Source organism: Helianthus annuus, chromosome 12, assembly GCF_002127325.2.
Source record: "Helianthus annuus cultivar XRQ/B chromosome 12, HanXRQr2.0-SUNRISE, whole genome shotgun sequence".
In the NCBI taxonomy this organism is placed as follows: Eukaryota; Viridiplantae; Streptophyta; class Magnoliopsida; order Asterales; family Asteraceae; genus Helianthus; species Helianthus annuus.
Window position 1 is genome coordinate 602,219 of NC_035444.2, and position 17,618 is coordinate 619,836.

The 17,618-nt window shown below is 36.6% G+C and overlaps 1 protein-coding gene across 4 annotated transcripts; it reads left to right on the forward strand.

The window, feature by feature from the left end:
- The first annotated feature begins 13,575 nt into the window (after positions 1 to 13,575).
- Positions 13,576 to 16,275, forward strand: LOC110893666 (growth-regulating factor 1). 4 transcript variants are annotated; one of them, XM_022140746.2, is made up of 5 exons: positions 13,656 to 13,846; positions 13,944 to 14,189; positions 14,672 to 15,080; positions 15,161 to 15,531; positions 16,038 to 16,275. In XM_022140746.2, exons 2-5 carry the CDS (start codon positions 13,973 to 13,975, stop codon positions 16,043 to 16,045), a joined length of 1,005 nt encoding a protein of 334 aa, XP_021996438.1. In that variant the 5' UTR covers positions 13,656 to 13,846; positions 13,944 to 13,972; the 3' UTR covers positions 16,046 to 16,275. The 4 variants fall into 4 exon arrangements, with proteins under 4 accessions (XP_021996439.1, XP_035836594.1, XP_021996440.1 ...); XM_022140747.2 differs by having other exon boundaries at positions 13,576 to 14,189; positions 15,164 to 15,531; XM_035980701.1 differs by having other exon boundaries at positions 13,577 to 14,189.
- Positions 16,276 to 17,618: the final 1,343 nt, after the last annotated feature.

Here is a 17,618-nt window from a genome sequence, read left to right on the forward strand (position 1 = left end):
GATCACTACTGAAATCAGCCACAAAATCTGCTAGTGCTTGAGATTTAATGGCTGTTCTCGGTTCGTATCTTATATCATGGGCACTAAGCTTCACTGCCCACTTAGCCATTCTCCCTGACATATCCGGTTTCCTGAGGACATTCTTAATTGGAAAATTAGTTTTAACAACAATAGTATGGGTTTCAAAATAGTGCCTTAACTTAGTGGATGCCATGATTAATGCAAGGATAAGTTTTTCGAGGTGTGAGTACCTGGATTCGGCATCAAGCAAACTTTTACTTACATAGTAGATAGGATATTGTGTACCTTCATGATCCTTGACGAGGACTGCACTTACAGTGGTTGAGGATACCGCCAGATATAAGGATAACACATCTCCTTTTTCCGGTTTTGCTAAGGCTGGTGCTGAGGACATATACTCTTTTAGGGCTTGTAAAGCATTTTCATGCTTCTCAGTCCATTCGAACTTCTTATTCTTCCTTAGGATATCGTAGAATTCTTTGCACTTTTCTGAGGATTTCGATATGAACCTGTTCAAAACTGCTATCCTGCCTGTTAGTCTTTGAACATCCTTGGCATTGGCAGGAGATTTGATATTTATTAATGCTTTGATTTGTTCCGGACTTGCTTCAATGCCCCTCTGGGTTACCATGTATCCTAAGAACTTTCCTGCCTTAACACCAAAATGGCATTTTGAAGGATTTAGTTTCATGTTATAATTATCAAGGATATCGAATGCTTCTTCCAAGTCCCTTAGGTGATCCTCAGCTTTCTTTGACTTGACCACCATATCATCTATGTACACCTCCATAGTTTTTCCAATTTGATCTTTGAACATCATATTTACCAGCCTTTGGTATGTTGCACCTGCATTTCTGCTCGAAGTAGTCTCTCTACTTCTTCTTGGATAATGGCATTCCTTTCTGGTGCAAACTTCCTCCTTTTTTGATGGATTGGTTTGATAGACCTGTCAATGCCAAGTTTGTGAGTAATAATATCCTTAGATATACCTGTCATATCTTCATGTTTCCAAGCAAAGGTAGATTTTCTTCTTTTGAGGAAGGATATCATGTCTTCTTTCATGTTGCCAAGGATCCCTGATCCGATATAGATTTTTGATTCTGGATCACTAGGATCCAAGAGGATTTCATCTACATCTTGTTCCCTTGCCTCCAAGACATTCCTCGGAGGATACTGTAATTGCTATTGCTCTCTTGGCTTCGAGGTTGGCTTCATGGATGAGGTATAGCAATCCTTAGCCTCTTGCTGATCACTGTCGATCTTGATTATCCCCCATGGGCTAGGGAGCTTCACACATTGATGGTAGGTAGATGGAACTGCTTTCATGTCATGTATCCAAGGCCTGCCAAGGATAACGTTGCAACAAGATAAACAGTCAATAACACAAAATTTTTGGTAATTATGTAATCCTTCCACGTAGATTGGGAGTTTGATGTCCCCCAGAGTTTTCTTCGTTTCTCCACTAAATCCTACAAGCACGGAGGATCTTGGTGTGATGTCTGATTCTGGGATACCCATTTTCTTCAGTACATCAAGCTGGATAATGTTCACTGAGCTTCCTCCATCGATAAGGATCCTGCGGACAAAATGGTTAGAAATAAAGAGAGTAATAACTAAACTATCATGGTGAGGATCCTGAACATTGACGCGATCATCCTCATCAAATGTTATCATCTTCCCTTCTGAGACGCTTGAGGTTCTAATAGGCCTTTCTCCATTATCCATTTTTGATTCTTTTGCATATCTTTTGGCCGCTGAGAAGGATGTACCACAGATGTCTGATCCTCCGGATATAAAGTTGATCACTTGTGCATTTGCCGGAGGTGCTGGGGCCTTTTCGGGGATCCTTTCAGGATCCTGGGTCCTTTGCTTTTTTCTCCCCAGCAATTCTTTTAGATGCCCCTTGCTTAGCAGGTATCCAATTTCCTTTCTTAAGGCTATGCAATCTTCAGTCAGATGGCCGAAATCCTCATGGTATGCACACCATTTGGACTTGTCTTTAGTCCCGGATGGTTTATCATTCTTCCTGGGCCACCTAGCCTTTTCACCTAGATTCTGCATTGCAAGGATTAGTTCATGATTATCAACGGAAAAACAATATTCTGAGATTGGAGGATATTCTTCATCATCCTCTTCTTGGTCGACAGCATGCACATTCTTGTTCTCGTTTCTATGGTAGGATTTGAACTTGTTGTTTTTGAAGGAGGATCCTTGCTTATCTTGTTTTGAGGATCCTACTTGTCTCTCCTGGATCCTCTTGTCATCCTCTAGCCGGATAAACCTGAGTGCTCGAGTTCTTACTTCATCTAAATTCCTGCAAGGTGTCATAACAAGATCATCATAAAATAATGAATCCTTAAGAAGTCCCATTTTGAAGGCTTCAACAGCCGTAGCCATATCCAAGTTGGGAATATCCAAGGATTCTTTACTAAATTTAGTTATATAATCCCTTAATGATTCATTATTATTTTGAGTTATCCTGTACAAATCACTAGTTAATTTTTCAAATTTTCTACTACAAGAGAATTGGTTATTGAATAAATTAACTAAATTAGCAAATGAAGTAATAGAGTAAGGGGGAAGACTTAGCAGCCACTTAAGAGCTGATCCAGTTAGAGTGGATCCAAATCCTTTACATAGGCATGCTTCCTTCAACTTTTCTGGGATAGGATTGATTTCCATCCTTTCCCTGTATTGTGCTATATGCTCCTCTGGATCCGTTGTGCCATCATACAGCCTCATGGTAGGGATATGGAACCTTTTGGGCACCTCTGCATCACAAATTGGTGGTGCAAAGCGAGATACCTTGTGGCTTCCATCTGCAATCTCTGGGATAGGCTTGACTACCCCTGGAACACTTGAGATCATGTCCTTTAGTTTCTGTAATTCCCTGGCCATAGCGTGATTGGTACCTGTATCCTGCATGAATCCATGGTTAGTGGTAGGATAATTATTTAAAGTGTTACCTCCCATTGGGTTCAAGTTAGGGAATCCATATTGCTGGGATTCTGGAACAACGGAGGGACCAGTGGAAGCAATGGTCTGCATTGGAATGAAGTCTCCTTGATGGACATCTAGACTCCCTGTTTGCAAACTTTTTAGGGATCCTGGCATTAGTTTCATCCTGCCGCTGCATACGATCCTTCATCTGCAAAATTAAAGCAAACACATCACTAGTACTGGGAATAGAAGAATTCATAGCAGAAGACGATGGAGGTTTAGAGAAAGAAGGGGTTGGTCTCTTCTCAGCATTTCTCTGGGATCCTGCCGGTGGAGGAGGTAGAGTGGTTTGTGCTGAGGTGACTGCAGACATCGCCGTGGAGGTGTTCTTCAATGATGAAGCCATGTAACTCTTTGAAATGATTTCGGACAAAAGATTTTCTTTATGAATGAAGCACCAATTGCCCCACGGTGGGCGCCAAACTGTTTTGGTCAAAAATCACACAAGGATAATGTAACCAAACTTTATGAAAACGGGGTATGATGCTTGGTTAACTATGAAAGTAAAGGATCACTTCTGTGATGAAGATGCAAAGACACAATGATTTATACGAGGAAAAAGCCCTTGATCAATGTATGATCTCCGGCATAAAAAACCTCGGGTGATGGCAACTACCGATCACCAACTTCAATATAATAAAAATGTAGTTACAACTTCGGATGATAATGAGCTGAGTACAAGGATCACTGAGTGTCTAAGTGTTCGAGAGTGGTGTCGTATGTTGTGTGTGTTCTTCCGAATGAGGAAGAGTGGTATTTATACATGTGTAGGTAACTTATTTTAGGTAGATAGACCACTAATCAGCTCATTACCCCTTTAGAAATAAAGATAATCTAGCCTAAATTGCTGCCCATTAATCAAGCTAAGTTTCCATATCCGGTACAACGTCTATCTCCAATTTTGCTCTTGCCATATTTGTGAAAACGCGTCCCTGGATCATGATGTGTAGGGCATATCCTGCTAGGTGTTCCTGCAAAACAATTTTGTAATAAGTGGAAGTGACCGTTAGTGTAAGGATCACCATATCGTCCCATGATCCTGATCCTGAAGTCTGGCTGAGGATCACTATCTGCCAAAGAAACAAGGATCACTGGTCAGGATCACGTATAAGGATCATTTATAGTAAAATCCAGCCCCAACAGTTGTGAAGACGTGTCCTTTAATTGTGATGCTAAGAGCGGATCCTGCTAGTCATTCCTGCAAAACAACATTAAATTCGACGAAAGCAACTGTTAGCATGAGGATCCTATGATGGTCCGTGATCCTGATCCTGGGAGTCTGCTGAGGATCACTATCTGCCAAAGAAACAAGGATCACTGGTTAGGATCACATGTGAGGATCATGTATTGTAAAAATCCAGCCCTAACACCTATTGTCCAAAGGATCCAGGATCCTTAACCCTAAAAACTATTGTTCAAAAATTACAAACCATCAATTGTTTCAAATACCACAACCACAAACCACTACCAAGCTTAAAAAATTGGGCTCCGGCCTAGTCACAAATATCCATCATCGCCCAATCATGCAGCTTACACCTTTGCTGCTCCATCACCACCAGCTTCTCCGCCCTGATCCTTGTCAGCATCACCACCCTCCAGCATTGGGATATCATCAGCTTCATCCTCGTCCTCCAGTTCCGCCAGTCTTGCCTTCCAACCCTCAACATCCCATGTGCTTTTGTCAAAGGCAGGATCCTGAGCCTCCGCAGCCATCTGTAGTTGTATCTTGTACATAGCAATTGCTGCAGAAACCTTGGCATCCTGGGTGATCTCCTGCTTCTCGCCATCCATGTCAATCAGCCTTTGAGCAGCCTCATCCTTTGTAGCCCGGAGTTCCTTCTCAAGATCTGCAACCTTGAGATCCTTCAACACGCCCATTTGTTGGAGGTCAGCGATTTGGCTTTCCTGATCCTCGACATGTCCAAGATAGGTCTCGATCTCAGCAAGTTTCTGCAAAAGAGAAATAAGGTAGATTCAGGATCAGGTGATCCACAAAAAAGCAGGATATGCAAGCAGGATATTCAAGAAGGATAACCAACAGGGGCAGTGATCCTTACCTCATTAACATAGTCGAGAAACTGTTGGCGAAGCAGAGGAAATCCATGGAGATCTTCAGAAGTCTTCCTCTTCTTTCCCTTACCCCTAATGGGTGCTTTAGGGGCTGAAGCGGAGGGACTGGCAGCAGAAGTCTTCCTCCTCGAAGACTTGACGTTGGCGAGATCATCTATCCCAAACTTGGAGGCAGACTTGGCAGATTTGGCAGACTTTCCAGCGCCTACACAATCAAAAAACAAGATAAGTTCCCTTATTAATCAAACAATCTCACATATAACTTACTTTTTACAAGGATACTTACTTGACATAGTGGCAGATGCGGAGGATACTTCTTGTGAATCTTGGACGGTGACTTGGAAACTTCTAACCTCAGGATCAAGCTTTTTAAAGGCTAAAACTCTTTCTCTTGCGGCAGGGGTTAACTTAAGATGAGCAATGGATATAGCTGCACAAAAGATAAAAAGGACATTAGTGATCCTTATCATAAGAGACAAGTCTGATAGTGATCCTTCGAGGATCCTCTATCCTACCATGAGTGGCCCACTCCTTGGGCAGATCCTTCCCATAAGGGATGGTATCTATCCCTTCTGACAAAGAAGAAGCGTCGCTTCCAATTTGTATCATTTTTTGTAACCTTAAAAACAGGGTGATCCTCCCCAGCTTTCCGTTTCAACAAATATCGATAAGAGCCAAACGAGGTAAGATCATAAAGCTCGGCCAACTCCGCCATCCCTAGGTCAATCCCTTTCTGCTCGATGATCCTCTCGAAGGTATACAGAACCCTCCAGCTCATCGGCATAGCTTGGATATAAGAGATGCCGGTTAAGGAAAAGAAAGATTGGGTGAAGGCTGGAAAAGGATACGAATATCCTATGGAGAACGGAGTTGCAGGAAAAGCCACCCAGGTGTCGGAGATAAAATCACTTAGGGCGATAGGAGAAAAAGATTTAAAGACGGTATCCGCCGGAAAACAGTGACGGATCCTATCAATGAGAGCATCGGTGTAACAGCATCTCTCAGTAGGAGAGTCCTTGATGATCCCTTGGCTTTTTAGGGAACTACTCTTCTTGTGATCCTTATGAGGAGAATTTCGGAGCAACATCCTTGCGGGAGAATAGAAACAGGGGAGTAGAAAACAGAGTAATAGAAGAAAGAAAGAGAAGATAAGGGAAGGGAATACCTGATCAACCTTCGGTGGAGATTATAAAGGGAAGATATCTTGAATTTAAATGAGGATCGATCCCAACCCTATCTCCTATTTATAATCATGATTTGCAGGGATGTCACCTCAATGACGTAATGATCGCAACGGCTAGTCCGGTTGTAACGGCTAGTTATTCGGAGTCTCCCGTTGGAGATAAGATCAAAACAAAATACAACTCGTTAATTTACAATAAACTCCTTATATTTTGGGGGCAATTGTTAGGGCTGGATTTTTATATATATACATGATCCTTATATATGATCCTAACCAGTGATCCTTGTTTCTTTGGCAGATAGTGATCCTCGGCAGAACTTCAGGATCAGGATCACGGACTATTGTAGGATCCTTGTGCTAACAGTTACCTTCGATTAATTCAATATTATTTTGCAGGAACATCTAGCAGGATCCGCTCTTAGCATCATAATCAAGGGACGCGTCTTCATAATTATGGCATGAGCTTAATCGGAGATAGACGTTGCAAAGGATATGGAAACATAGCTTAATTTAAGGGCGGCAATTTAGGCTAGATTGTCTTTTATTTCTAAAGGGGTAATGAGCTGATTATTAGTCCTTTTACCTAAAATAGGTCACCTACACTTGTATATAAATCACTCTTCCTCATTCGGAAAAAACACACGACGACACACAACACAATTCTCACACGCTTAGACACTCGAAACTATAGTGATCCTTGTACTCAGCTCATTATCATCCGAAGTTGTAACTATATTTTTCTTATATTGAAGTTGGTGATGGGTAGTTGCCATCACCCGAGGTTTTTTATGCCGGAGATCATACATTGATCAAGGGCTTTTTCCTCGTATAAATCATTGTGTCTTTGCATATTTCTCATAAAAGTGATCCTTTACTTTTATAATTAACCAAGCATCATACCCCGTTTACATAAAGTTTGGTTACATTATCCTTGTGTGATTTTTGACCAAAACAATGTATATGATCATAACCTTGAATTGATCATTATATCATCACATTCACATCAAGGAATGGATTAGTACCACATAACTTTCATGCTTGTTGTTTCAAACTTTATATATATTCTTTAACAATCAATGATATTTGACGATGGAAATTGTTTTGCTCAATGGATTATGATATATATTTTTCTCATCACATGATATAAACTGAGATGTAGTCATATAACCGAGACATTTATACTTATCGGTTTAAAATCTTATAAGCTTCGATAAGTTCATAATAAGCTTTGAGGAGCTTGACACTTCAGGTGTCTTTTTATATATAACTTGACCACAATTCAATCGTGTTTATAACTTGTGATCATATACCACAACTATGGCCACTTTGATGTTCCCTTCCAAATATATAACATCAATTGAGAAGTAATTATATATCCGAGTAATATAAGATTCATCAATCTAACATGAGTATGACACTTCGGGTGTCATATCTAAACATATTCATATACTCTTTCATGAAAGTCATAACAAATCACAACTTTAGTTTAATTGTTCTACTCAATAGTATCCATACTACAAGGCATACTATAAAATCATATTATACAATATATCATTTGATCACTCGATATAATTAGTATCGTTATACTACCCTCGGTTATAAAGATATAACATTTTGATTGCGTATTGTATAAACTGAAAACATAATTATTTAAAACATATTATACCAAAACAAGAGCATAGAGAAACAAACAATCCACTCTTTTAATAAAGATCACAACCAACAAAGAGTTTTTGTTTTCTTTTTCCTTTTAATTTATGCTCTAACATACAACCATTCTCTTTGATTATAAACGTAAAGGTTTAAATTGTAGTTTTAGAAAATCAATAAATAAAAATATAAATTTGTAGTCAGGAAGTATAAGAAATATGATATTCAAATTGAATATGGTTAAATGCATGAGATTTAAAATAAGTGTCTTTATTCAATGAATTAACAAAACAAAATATAAACCAATACAAATAGTTTATTTAAGTGTATCTATTCATTTATATATTGAGATAAAATTTACTATTTAAAATGCTATTTACGAATGTGAATAAAATTAAATAAAGTAAGCATATCAATATACAACCCTATTAACCGAATTTCAGAAATATCTAGTCAACGATCGATTTACTCACCGTAAACTCATGTTTTTCGAATACAAAATCAAAACATATGTTATACAATTTTTTAGTATATTTTTTTTCATCTTCTTAGAAGCAAATATATAGTATTAACCTATTATGAGTTAATAAATCAGATGTATATCTTATATTTTATTTATCACTCTATATTGAAACATAAACAAATATTTGCATCAAATTTCCGTTATGGTAATTTAATAACATATGATGGTTGAAATATATCCATTACCACACACACATTTATATATTCGATTATTTTGCAATTTGTATATATATGTATAGAGAGCAACTATAATATGGAATAAAAAAAACCTATTTACTAAAACCAAATAATATGTGACAATACGATGTTCAATTATCAATATCTTGTTGAAAATTCAAATAACAAAACTAAATCACGCCGACGTATAACTTTACAATTAAGGAAATCAAAATAGTCATCTACTGATTCATAACTTTTGCATCTAAACTAATTTGAGCAGATGATTTCAAAATAAAAGAATTATATCAAAATATCCAAAGGTTCATGAAGTTTATTAACAGTCTTTTTAATATATCTAGAAACTGTGGGAATTAATTTTCCACAAATTATGAAGACATTAATTAAATTGTAGAAGTATAAAGTATCTTTGTAATTGTAATCTGTAATAATTTTGGCATGAGATAGATATTTGGGTTGAGATAATCTTTGGCAGGAAGAAAAGAAATAAAAAAAATCCCCATATCTAAATTCTAGGTTGATAATTTAAGTTATCAAAATAAAGAATTTCCCAAACCTAATTCCCAAGTTCCGGTTGTAAAATAATACTCAAAAGAATTTGAAGCTCTTACCTTAAGTTTGGAGACATGAAGAAACCGATTGGTTGTTGGAGAGTCGCGTGGGTCGCGGTTGGTGAGTGTATTGAACAACAACGGCGAGAAAAGAGATTACGTGCAACCTACCTCAAGTTTCGTGCTGATAACGTGTTGTGAAACAACCTAACCTATTAGCAATATGAAGGGAAGAATAAGAAAATGAGATTGTAAATCTTATTGATTGATCTCTATTCACCATACACAAATGCCATTATACATATAGGCACATACATTAATATTAAAGGAACTAAAGAGATATGAGTTAGATAAGTTATGTATGTGGAGAGTCACAATATAAATGATACATTCATAACAATATGTGAATTTATATGTTTAGATATTTTTCAGGTTCTAGATATAAAAACTCAAAACTAAATTATAATTTTTGTCCTTCATAAACCTGATAATTTGTTAGATATTTTAATGTAATCGGGATTGACTTGGTGATCAAAGTGAATAATAATACACATCAAACAAGTTAGGAGGTGCGCGAGTGCACGCTTGTTTGAGTTATTATAATTCAGAGTGTACGGACGGAGCCCGTACTCTACGGGGTTCCAAGGGGGCAACGCCCCCTTGACGGGGTCCGGGGGCAGCGCCCCTTGGAGCATGGTCCAAGGGGCGGCAGCCCCTGGCTGGGGTCGAGCTGCCAGATGCAGTTATCTGCAAAAACCACCCCAAATGAATATTCATAGACGGTTTTGATAATCTTCTTCCTGGTTCAAAATTCGCAGACACACTAACATACGCTGGTTTAATTTCTCGAAATCAGTGTTGTATCTGATTGAATTATTCGGGTGAACCACCGAAATAATTTGATCTGAGAGTGATTACACACCTCTCTAATCATCCGGTTTTCTGAAATTGCCCAACATAATTATGCATCAAGTACTTTAAAAGTTTTACTTTTACTTCATGTTTTTTTTTCAATAGTTTGCTACAGGTCTTATCATTTTTACCAACTGGGTTAGAAAATAGAAAATCTCAATTAAATAGGTGTGTGAGTGGGTCGGTTTGGTTCAGTTTTTACCATTAACTATAACAATAACCACTAATTTCAGTTATGGAATTTCCATAAACCTAACCAAACTTTGGTTACGGTTACGGTTAGTTGATTATGAATTCAGTTATTAACCAAAAACTTCAATTAAAACTAACTTTCGACTAAAGTTCAAAACTTTTAAGCCAATGGGTGTACAAAATAAAAAATAGAACCAATTGTTTTGGACTTAGGTTTGATTTTTTTTATATAAGACAACCAAGACTACGCTTTTTGGTTAAACTACCAATGTGAGGTCTCTTTTAATATTTCTCAAAAAAAAAAAAAAACGCTTAAGCCTTAGCCGATTAGATGTACAATTCTTTATCAAAATAAATGACATCTACATTAATATCATTTTGTACAAACATACTTTTATCTTTTTTTTTTTTTTGAACGACAATTTGGATCACTGACGGACCACTGAAGTATCATTGTGCCACCAACGGAACCACCCGATCATATCCATCTCCACTAGGCATAATGCCTATACACCAATTCAGGAGGAAACCCAATAAATATGGGAAAACCCCCTTTTTGAGAATTGAACCCAAGACCTATTGGTCCTAAAGTCTTATCCCATCTCTAAGATACCACTAAGCTATAAAGCCATAGACAAACATACTTTTATCGTAGTAAAAAACCTATGCATAGTTAGTGTTAAAAGAAAATCTATTACATACACTTAACATTATAAGTTCGATTCGGTTTTGGTTATATCAGTTGACCAAAGCTTCATAACCATAACCATATAATCACTCGGTCAGCTAAGCAAATTTCAACTGCACCCCATGGAAAAATTCCGACCGCACCCATTGGAAATTTTCGTCTGCACCCCTTTGGAATTTATATAAAAAGAATTGTTAACACTGATTGAAATCCGATCAAATTATGTAAACAAGTTAGCCCAGTAACCCCTTTAATAAAACTTAAATTCAATCCATCAAGCCCAATAACTTAATACCCATTCAAGCACAATCCAACTACTAGTTTTGTTAAACAAAATCAGTCCACATAATAAAAAAAAAAAAAAACCCAAATCGTTGCCACTTACCACCGACTCCCGCCCTCCCTCTGCCTCACTTCAGCGCCCAGCGACAACATAATTCCGGCCAGCGTCTACAAAATTCCAGCTGCAAACTGGTTAATTCAGGCCGCCCTTGACATGTACATGTTTTGTTTGTTTGTTTTTTTTTTTTTTAATTTTGATGTTTATGTGATTTTGTTCAAGAGTCATGAGATAATAGGATTTTAGGATGGGTTAAAGAAGTTTAAACTTTTATGTGTTTTGAGGTAATTTGAAGTTGTTCTGGTCTTTATAGGATGAGTTTATTGTTTCTTAATTTCTTATTGATTATATGATTCTAGTATAGGGTTTGAAAAGATGAAATTTAAAAAATTGAACTTAAAAGGTTTAAAATTTTATATGTTTTCATGTATGTTTGAGTTGTTCTAGTCTTTAGTTGGGTGGTTTTGTTGATTATATGACTGTTGGTTGGTAAATAACAATTATTAGGGCTTAAAATTCAAAATTTTAAATTGAAAATTAAGGAACATGGGCTATGGTTGAACACTTGAAGAGCCTTGTTTATTTTGTATGTGATAGGATTAGGAAGGAACAATGAATAGGGAAGTTATGTCGCGATTTCTCAAGAGAAAAGGGGTTGAACCATTTTTTTTTTGTCGGATTCTTCTAATTAAAGACCAATATATGTTTTAGATAAGTTTTTTTTGTTCTTTTATTTAATGATTAAGAGAAATAGACGTAGGGATGGTTTGAACTTTGATGCTTTTTTGTTTGTTAATTTGATAGGAAGTTAGGAACTAGGGTTTGACTGTTTGAAAATTGAAATGGACCCGACCCGATCTGATTCGACCCGCTATGAAACTTCGTTTGTTTGTGTTTACTTGTTTTACATGACCCGACCCGATCCGACCCGCTATGAACCGATTTTTTTTATAGCTAGGGGTCTAAAATCTTTAAAAAATTTTCACACCCCCAGAAAAAAAATCCTGGATCCGCCACTGTATACGGGGTTAAGCCGTAGCCCGTACTACATTATTACATTGGCTCCGCCCCTGCCTAATGGCTTAACTCTATCGGACTTAACCATTTAAGACACTTGCAATTTCAACCGAAGGAAAAGTATCATTCAAAGTGAAATGAAAATCAATAATTATAGATAACGACATCAACCGATGGAAAAGTATCATTTAAAGTGAAATGAAAATCTATAATTATAGATAACGACAAAAGATTTCTTCTTCTTCTTATTATTATTATTATTATTATTTATTAATTATTATTATTATTTTATTAAATTAATTTAAAACAAAAGGAACAATAGTATAGTTTAGGTGTTTCGGATTTTTGACACTTAACTTTACGACTTTCATTTTAACATTATATAAGTTGTTGGTGTTTTCTTTTTCTTGTGTTCTTGTTTAGTTAAGTTTTTTTTTTTTGGGTTTTGTCTTTTTTGTATGTAGCCCTCCAACTTTTAGCATTGACATTTACACGCTCTCAACTTTATAACCACTATGCAAAATGTCATTTTGAACTCCTCGGGGTTTACATGTTTATATTTATCTATGTATTGGTATAAATTTAAGTTGATTTACGTTCGACGTAAACTTATTTCGGAAATAAGTCGGGTGCTTATTTTATGTATGTTTTCAGTTGGTCTAGGTTTTGATTTTTTATCATTCATTTTTTTTTTCTTTAACCAGATTACTTTGATACCTTAACTTTTAGTAAAATTATCATAGAGACCTCTCTACCCCGTGAAGGCTTAACTTTAGTTATTATTACACATGGAAAGTGATAAATTATCGTAAAAACAAGATGTGATTTAAACCAAGTCTATCTACAAGACTTTTGATCAATAAAGTCTTTTCACCTACAACCTGTTTGTTGTTTTTCTTTTTTGGAAAAACCAATTGTCACCCTCAAATGTAACAAGTTGTGCGTAGAAAATGCACGACACCCTTTATGAAAGATAAAGAACAAAGTAGCATTGATGGTTAATAAGGTACAAGCCACCAATGTGAATGTACAATGTTTTGAACTGCAGTGCAGTGGAGTGGTTGGACCATTTGAGATTTGGTTAGATTAGATGGGGGTGGGGATCAAATACATACTTACCTTCCATTCACGTGCACAGTAGTGATTGATATTAACCCAAAACATATTGTCTTACCATTTACTATTCACAGAGATGAAAAAAGTAAAAGTAAAAAGTATGCAAAAAACCGTACACACTTCTCTCATGATCATGGCCACTGCCACTTTTGTCTGTCACCCTGTGCTGCTGTGGTTTCAGATACCAACTCTCTCCTCTCACACACACACACTCTTATTATTATTATTATTATTTTCTTTTTTTAAATACACACACATTCACACTCTCTCTCTTGAGCCTGCCCATTATCATGGGTTTCCGTATAAATTTTGTCAGAGACAATAGCTGCCATAAAGGCAGCATAGTTGCAGCAGATGCATCAGTGTTTGCAGTCTGCACAAGACACACACCATCTCTATAATAAAGGGTTTGTTCTGCTTTTCAATTTCTTTATCTGTCTTTACCCCTCAAGCACCCAAATTCAACTTCTTCTTCTTTTTTCTCTTTTTTGAGGTTAATTTCAGCCTGGGCAACCAAATTCTCAAGAATCAAGATGATGAGTACAACAGCAGGTGAAGGTGTAAGGAATCATAGTGGAAGGTATCCCTTCACAGCCACTCAATGGCAAGAACTTGAACATCAAGCACTTGTTTACAAATACATGATCTCTGGTATGCCTATCCCCCCTGATCTGCTTTTCACCATCAAAACAAGTCTAGATTCTTCTACAAAGCTCCTCCTTCACCACCAGCCACCTCATCCCTCCTCAAGTAATTCATTCTCTTACCTTCCTTTATTCCAACACCAAAAGATCAAACCCTTTTCAACATGTTAATAAGCTTCTACCATTTGTTAATTGAGTGTTTCTTGATGTCAAGAATCAAACTTTTTCCATTTTTACAACCAGGGCACATCAACAATTGCATAAAGATCAAAACTTTTTCAATATATATGCATGCTATGTTACTTTTCTTCATTAATCAGTGTTTTTTGATGATAAAATCAAGAATTCTCAAAGATGCATGTTAATTAAGAATCTTGATGTCAAAGATCAAGACTTATCTTGGGTATCGTCTCCGCGCGACCTGAGGTTGACTCGTATACCCCTTCAAATTCTCAAAGATGCATGTTAATTAAGAATCTTGATGTCAAAGATCAAGACTTTTCTCAAGTTTGAGAACCAGGGTATATGAATTAAGATGAATTAATGCATAAAGATTAAAACTTTTTGAATTTTTGATAAAAATTGCAGTTGGATGGAACTGCTTCCAGATGGGATTTGGGAGAAAAATAGATCCAGAACCAGGAAGATGCAGAAGAACAGATGGTAAGAAATGGAGGTGTTCAAAAGAAGCCTATCCTGATTCAAAATACTGTGAAAGGCACATGCACAGAGGCAGAAACCGTTCAAGAAAGCCTGTGGAAGTCAACATGTCGTCAACACCAACACCCAAAACACCACCAACCGCCATTCCAATGATCCCATCTTCCATCTGTACCAAATCCCCAAATTACCCTTCTCCCAATTCACATCCACTCTCTTCTTCTTCTTCTGACTATTACCATAATAATAACACCACCCACCTTCCATCTTATTCTAGACCTTCTTCTAATGTTTTCACACAAGACCACTTCTTGTTGGATTCTAGCCCATACATGAGGTTTCTATTTACTTTAATTATTGCTTGTACCTTTGTTCTTTTAACAATTCTGAAATCTGAATGAATAATGTTATATATAGCAGAAAGGGGTATGGGATGAAAGAGGTGATAGATGAGCACTCATTTTTCTCAGAATCTTCTGGAACCATCAAGACTGATTCTTGGCAATTGGAACCACTGGCTATGAACAATTCATCCTCAAAGCAAACAACTTTTTCTGATTATCATCAAAACAGATACTCATATCAACAACAGCAAGATCCAGGCTATTATGATCAACAACTGGCTTTGAAAATTGACAGAAATGATGAACCCCAGAAAGTAATGCACCATTTCTTTGATGAATGGCCACCAAATGATGATAATAACAAAGATTCTTCTTCCACTACTCAGCTCTCAATATCCATCCCCAGTTCTGCTCGTGATTTCTTCCTCTCACATAATGCTGGTGGTAATAATAATAATAATAATAATAATACCATTTAAAAAGATGTTTTCTTTTCTTTTCTTTTTTTTTTTTAGTTAAATGCCATTTTAGTCCCTGTGGTTTGGGCCATTTTGTCGGTTTTATTTTTAACCTGTAGGTCCAAAAAGGTTTCACAGTTGCCATTTTAGTCCATTGGGTTAACTTCATCCATTTTTTCTGTTAATGAGAAGGCCAATTTGATCATTTTGTATGTAATTCTGTTAACTAAAAAGGCAATTCAGCCATATAAAATGACCAAATTGGCCTTCTCGTTAACAGAAAAAACAGATGAAGTTAACCCAGTGGACTAAAATGGTAACTGTGAAACCTTTTTGAACCCAAAGGTTAAAAATGAAACATTTAGACTAAACTATCAAAATAGCCAAACCACAGGGACTAAAATGACATTTACCTTTTTTTTTTTTTTTTCACAGAAGAAAGTTACAAGATTTCTTGATATGATTATTAATACATTTAATGTTGTTTTGCAGATAAATGAGGGTAAAGGGTTGTTGAAACAGTTACCAAAGAAGCACTTCACTTGGTTAACAGTATCTAGTAATGAGAGCTTTTGCTGTGTTTACATTTTTTTTTTTTAATTTTTAGTTTGTTTTGTCTTTTTCTGATTGAGTTGGGTCAATCAAATCTCTGAAATTTTTGCAGCATATTTTGTATGTTTGCTGAAGTAGATTGACATCTTGAATATATAAATATTTGGTTTTTCTTTTTTGTTGTTTACTTGCCACTAAAATCTTAAGGTGAAATGATGCATATAAAAACGATACTGAAAACAAAAGGGTTGGAAATCATTTGGATTTTTTCTCTCTTACAACTAGTAGGGGCCGTCGCGCATTACGGCTAGGCATTGATAATATTCGAAACTTTATAAAAATAAAAGACAAAACCGTTAAAAAATAAGTGATGGTAAAAAAATAAGCACGTCGCAATGGTAAATTTAAACTTTTAAAAAGTTGAAACAGGAAAAAATCAGAACCGTATATTTGGAATCTTATAAACATATAAGCCATAAAAGAATAAACAAATAAAATCCAAAAAAAGAAAAAAAATAGATGAATATAGGGCTTAAAACGTAACTATGGTTAAGCTCCCAAGACTAAGTTGTAACTTTTGAAGGGCCACGAGAGTGAGACGCCACCAAATTGGTGCATTCATTACTATTGCTATTACTATTGAATATTCATTACTATTGAATGAATAATAAATCTTATAAGACTAAAGGGTATGCGGGCCGGTTAGAACCGGCGCCGGTCCCTTACACCGCCCCCTGGGGCTCGGCTCGGCACAACAGTTACCCCACAGCCGGGGTAGCCGTTCCTCTCTCACCTCTCTTAACCAGTGGCGGACCCAGCAAATTTTTCATGGGGGTGCGTAACATTTTTAAAAATTTTAGGCCCCAAGATATATAAGTAAAAATATTGGTTCGTATCGGGTCGGGTCATGTAAAACAAAATAACATCAAACTAAATGGTTGATATGGTCCTCTTAGTAGTAGATATGCCCTTCTAATCTCATCTCGTTGATTCATGTTATATGATTCAATCGGCTTGCGATTATAAGGATCCGAAGGAAGAGTATCCACATCAACGAATTCGGAAGATGTATCAACTTTCCTCTTGAGAAATCGCGCCATAACGTCCCTACTCATGGTTCCTACCGGCTATCACAAACAAATTGATCTATAAGTTCATGGCTGATTACGGTGGTATGCGGCTGCTGTTGTCGCTGATGTTCTGATCGCTGGCGTGCGTGCAGGGATGATAGAGAGCAGGAGAGAATATGTAAGGGTTTTGGGCTTGTTTATTTTATTTTAGTTTGAAATATTGTTGATTTGTTGGGTTTGTTTATTGGGCTAAGACTTAGTAGTGGGCTAGTTAAAGGTGTTGTGTATTTGAGTTTAGTTATTTAGGTATTAAAAGTTATATAATTTAGGTAGTGTTTCTAAAAAATAAGAGTTTACTAAAAACAATTTTAAAATATAAATTGATAACACTTTTTACCTATGGGGTGCAGACAAAAAATTTCAAGGGGTGCGGACGGGATTTTCGACGGAA

What these genes read in the sequence shown, in the direction of transcription:
- LOC110893666 (XM_035980701.1), top strand. Translation starts at nt 13,973, where the DNA reads ATGATGAGTACAACAGCAGGTGAAGGTGTAAGGAATCATAGTGGAAGG. An exon ending in GCCACCTCATCCCTCCTCAA is followed by an intron (nt 14,190 to 14,671) that starts GTAATTCATTCT and finishes TAAAAATTGCAG; the next exon opens with TTGGATGGAACTGCTTCCAG. An exon ending in GATTCTAGCCCATACATGAG is followed by an intron (nt 15,081 to 15,160) that starts GTTTCTATTTAC and finishes TGTTATATATAG; the next exon opens with CAGAAAGGGGTATGGGATGA.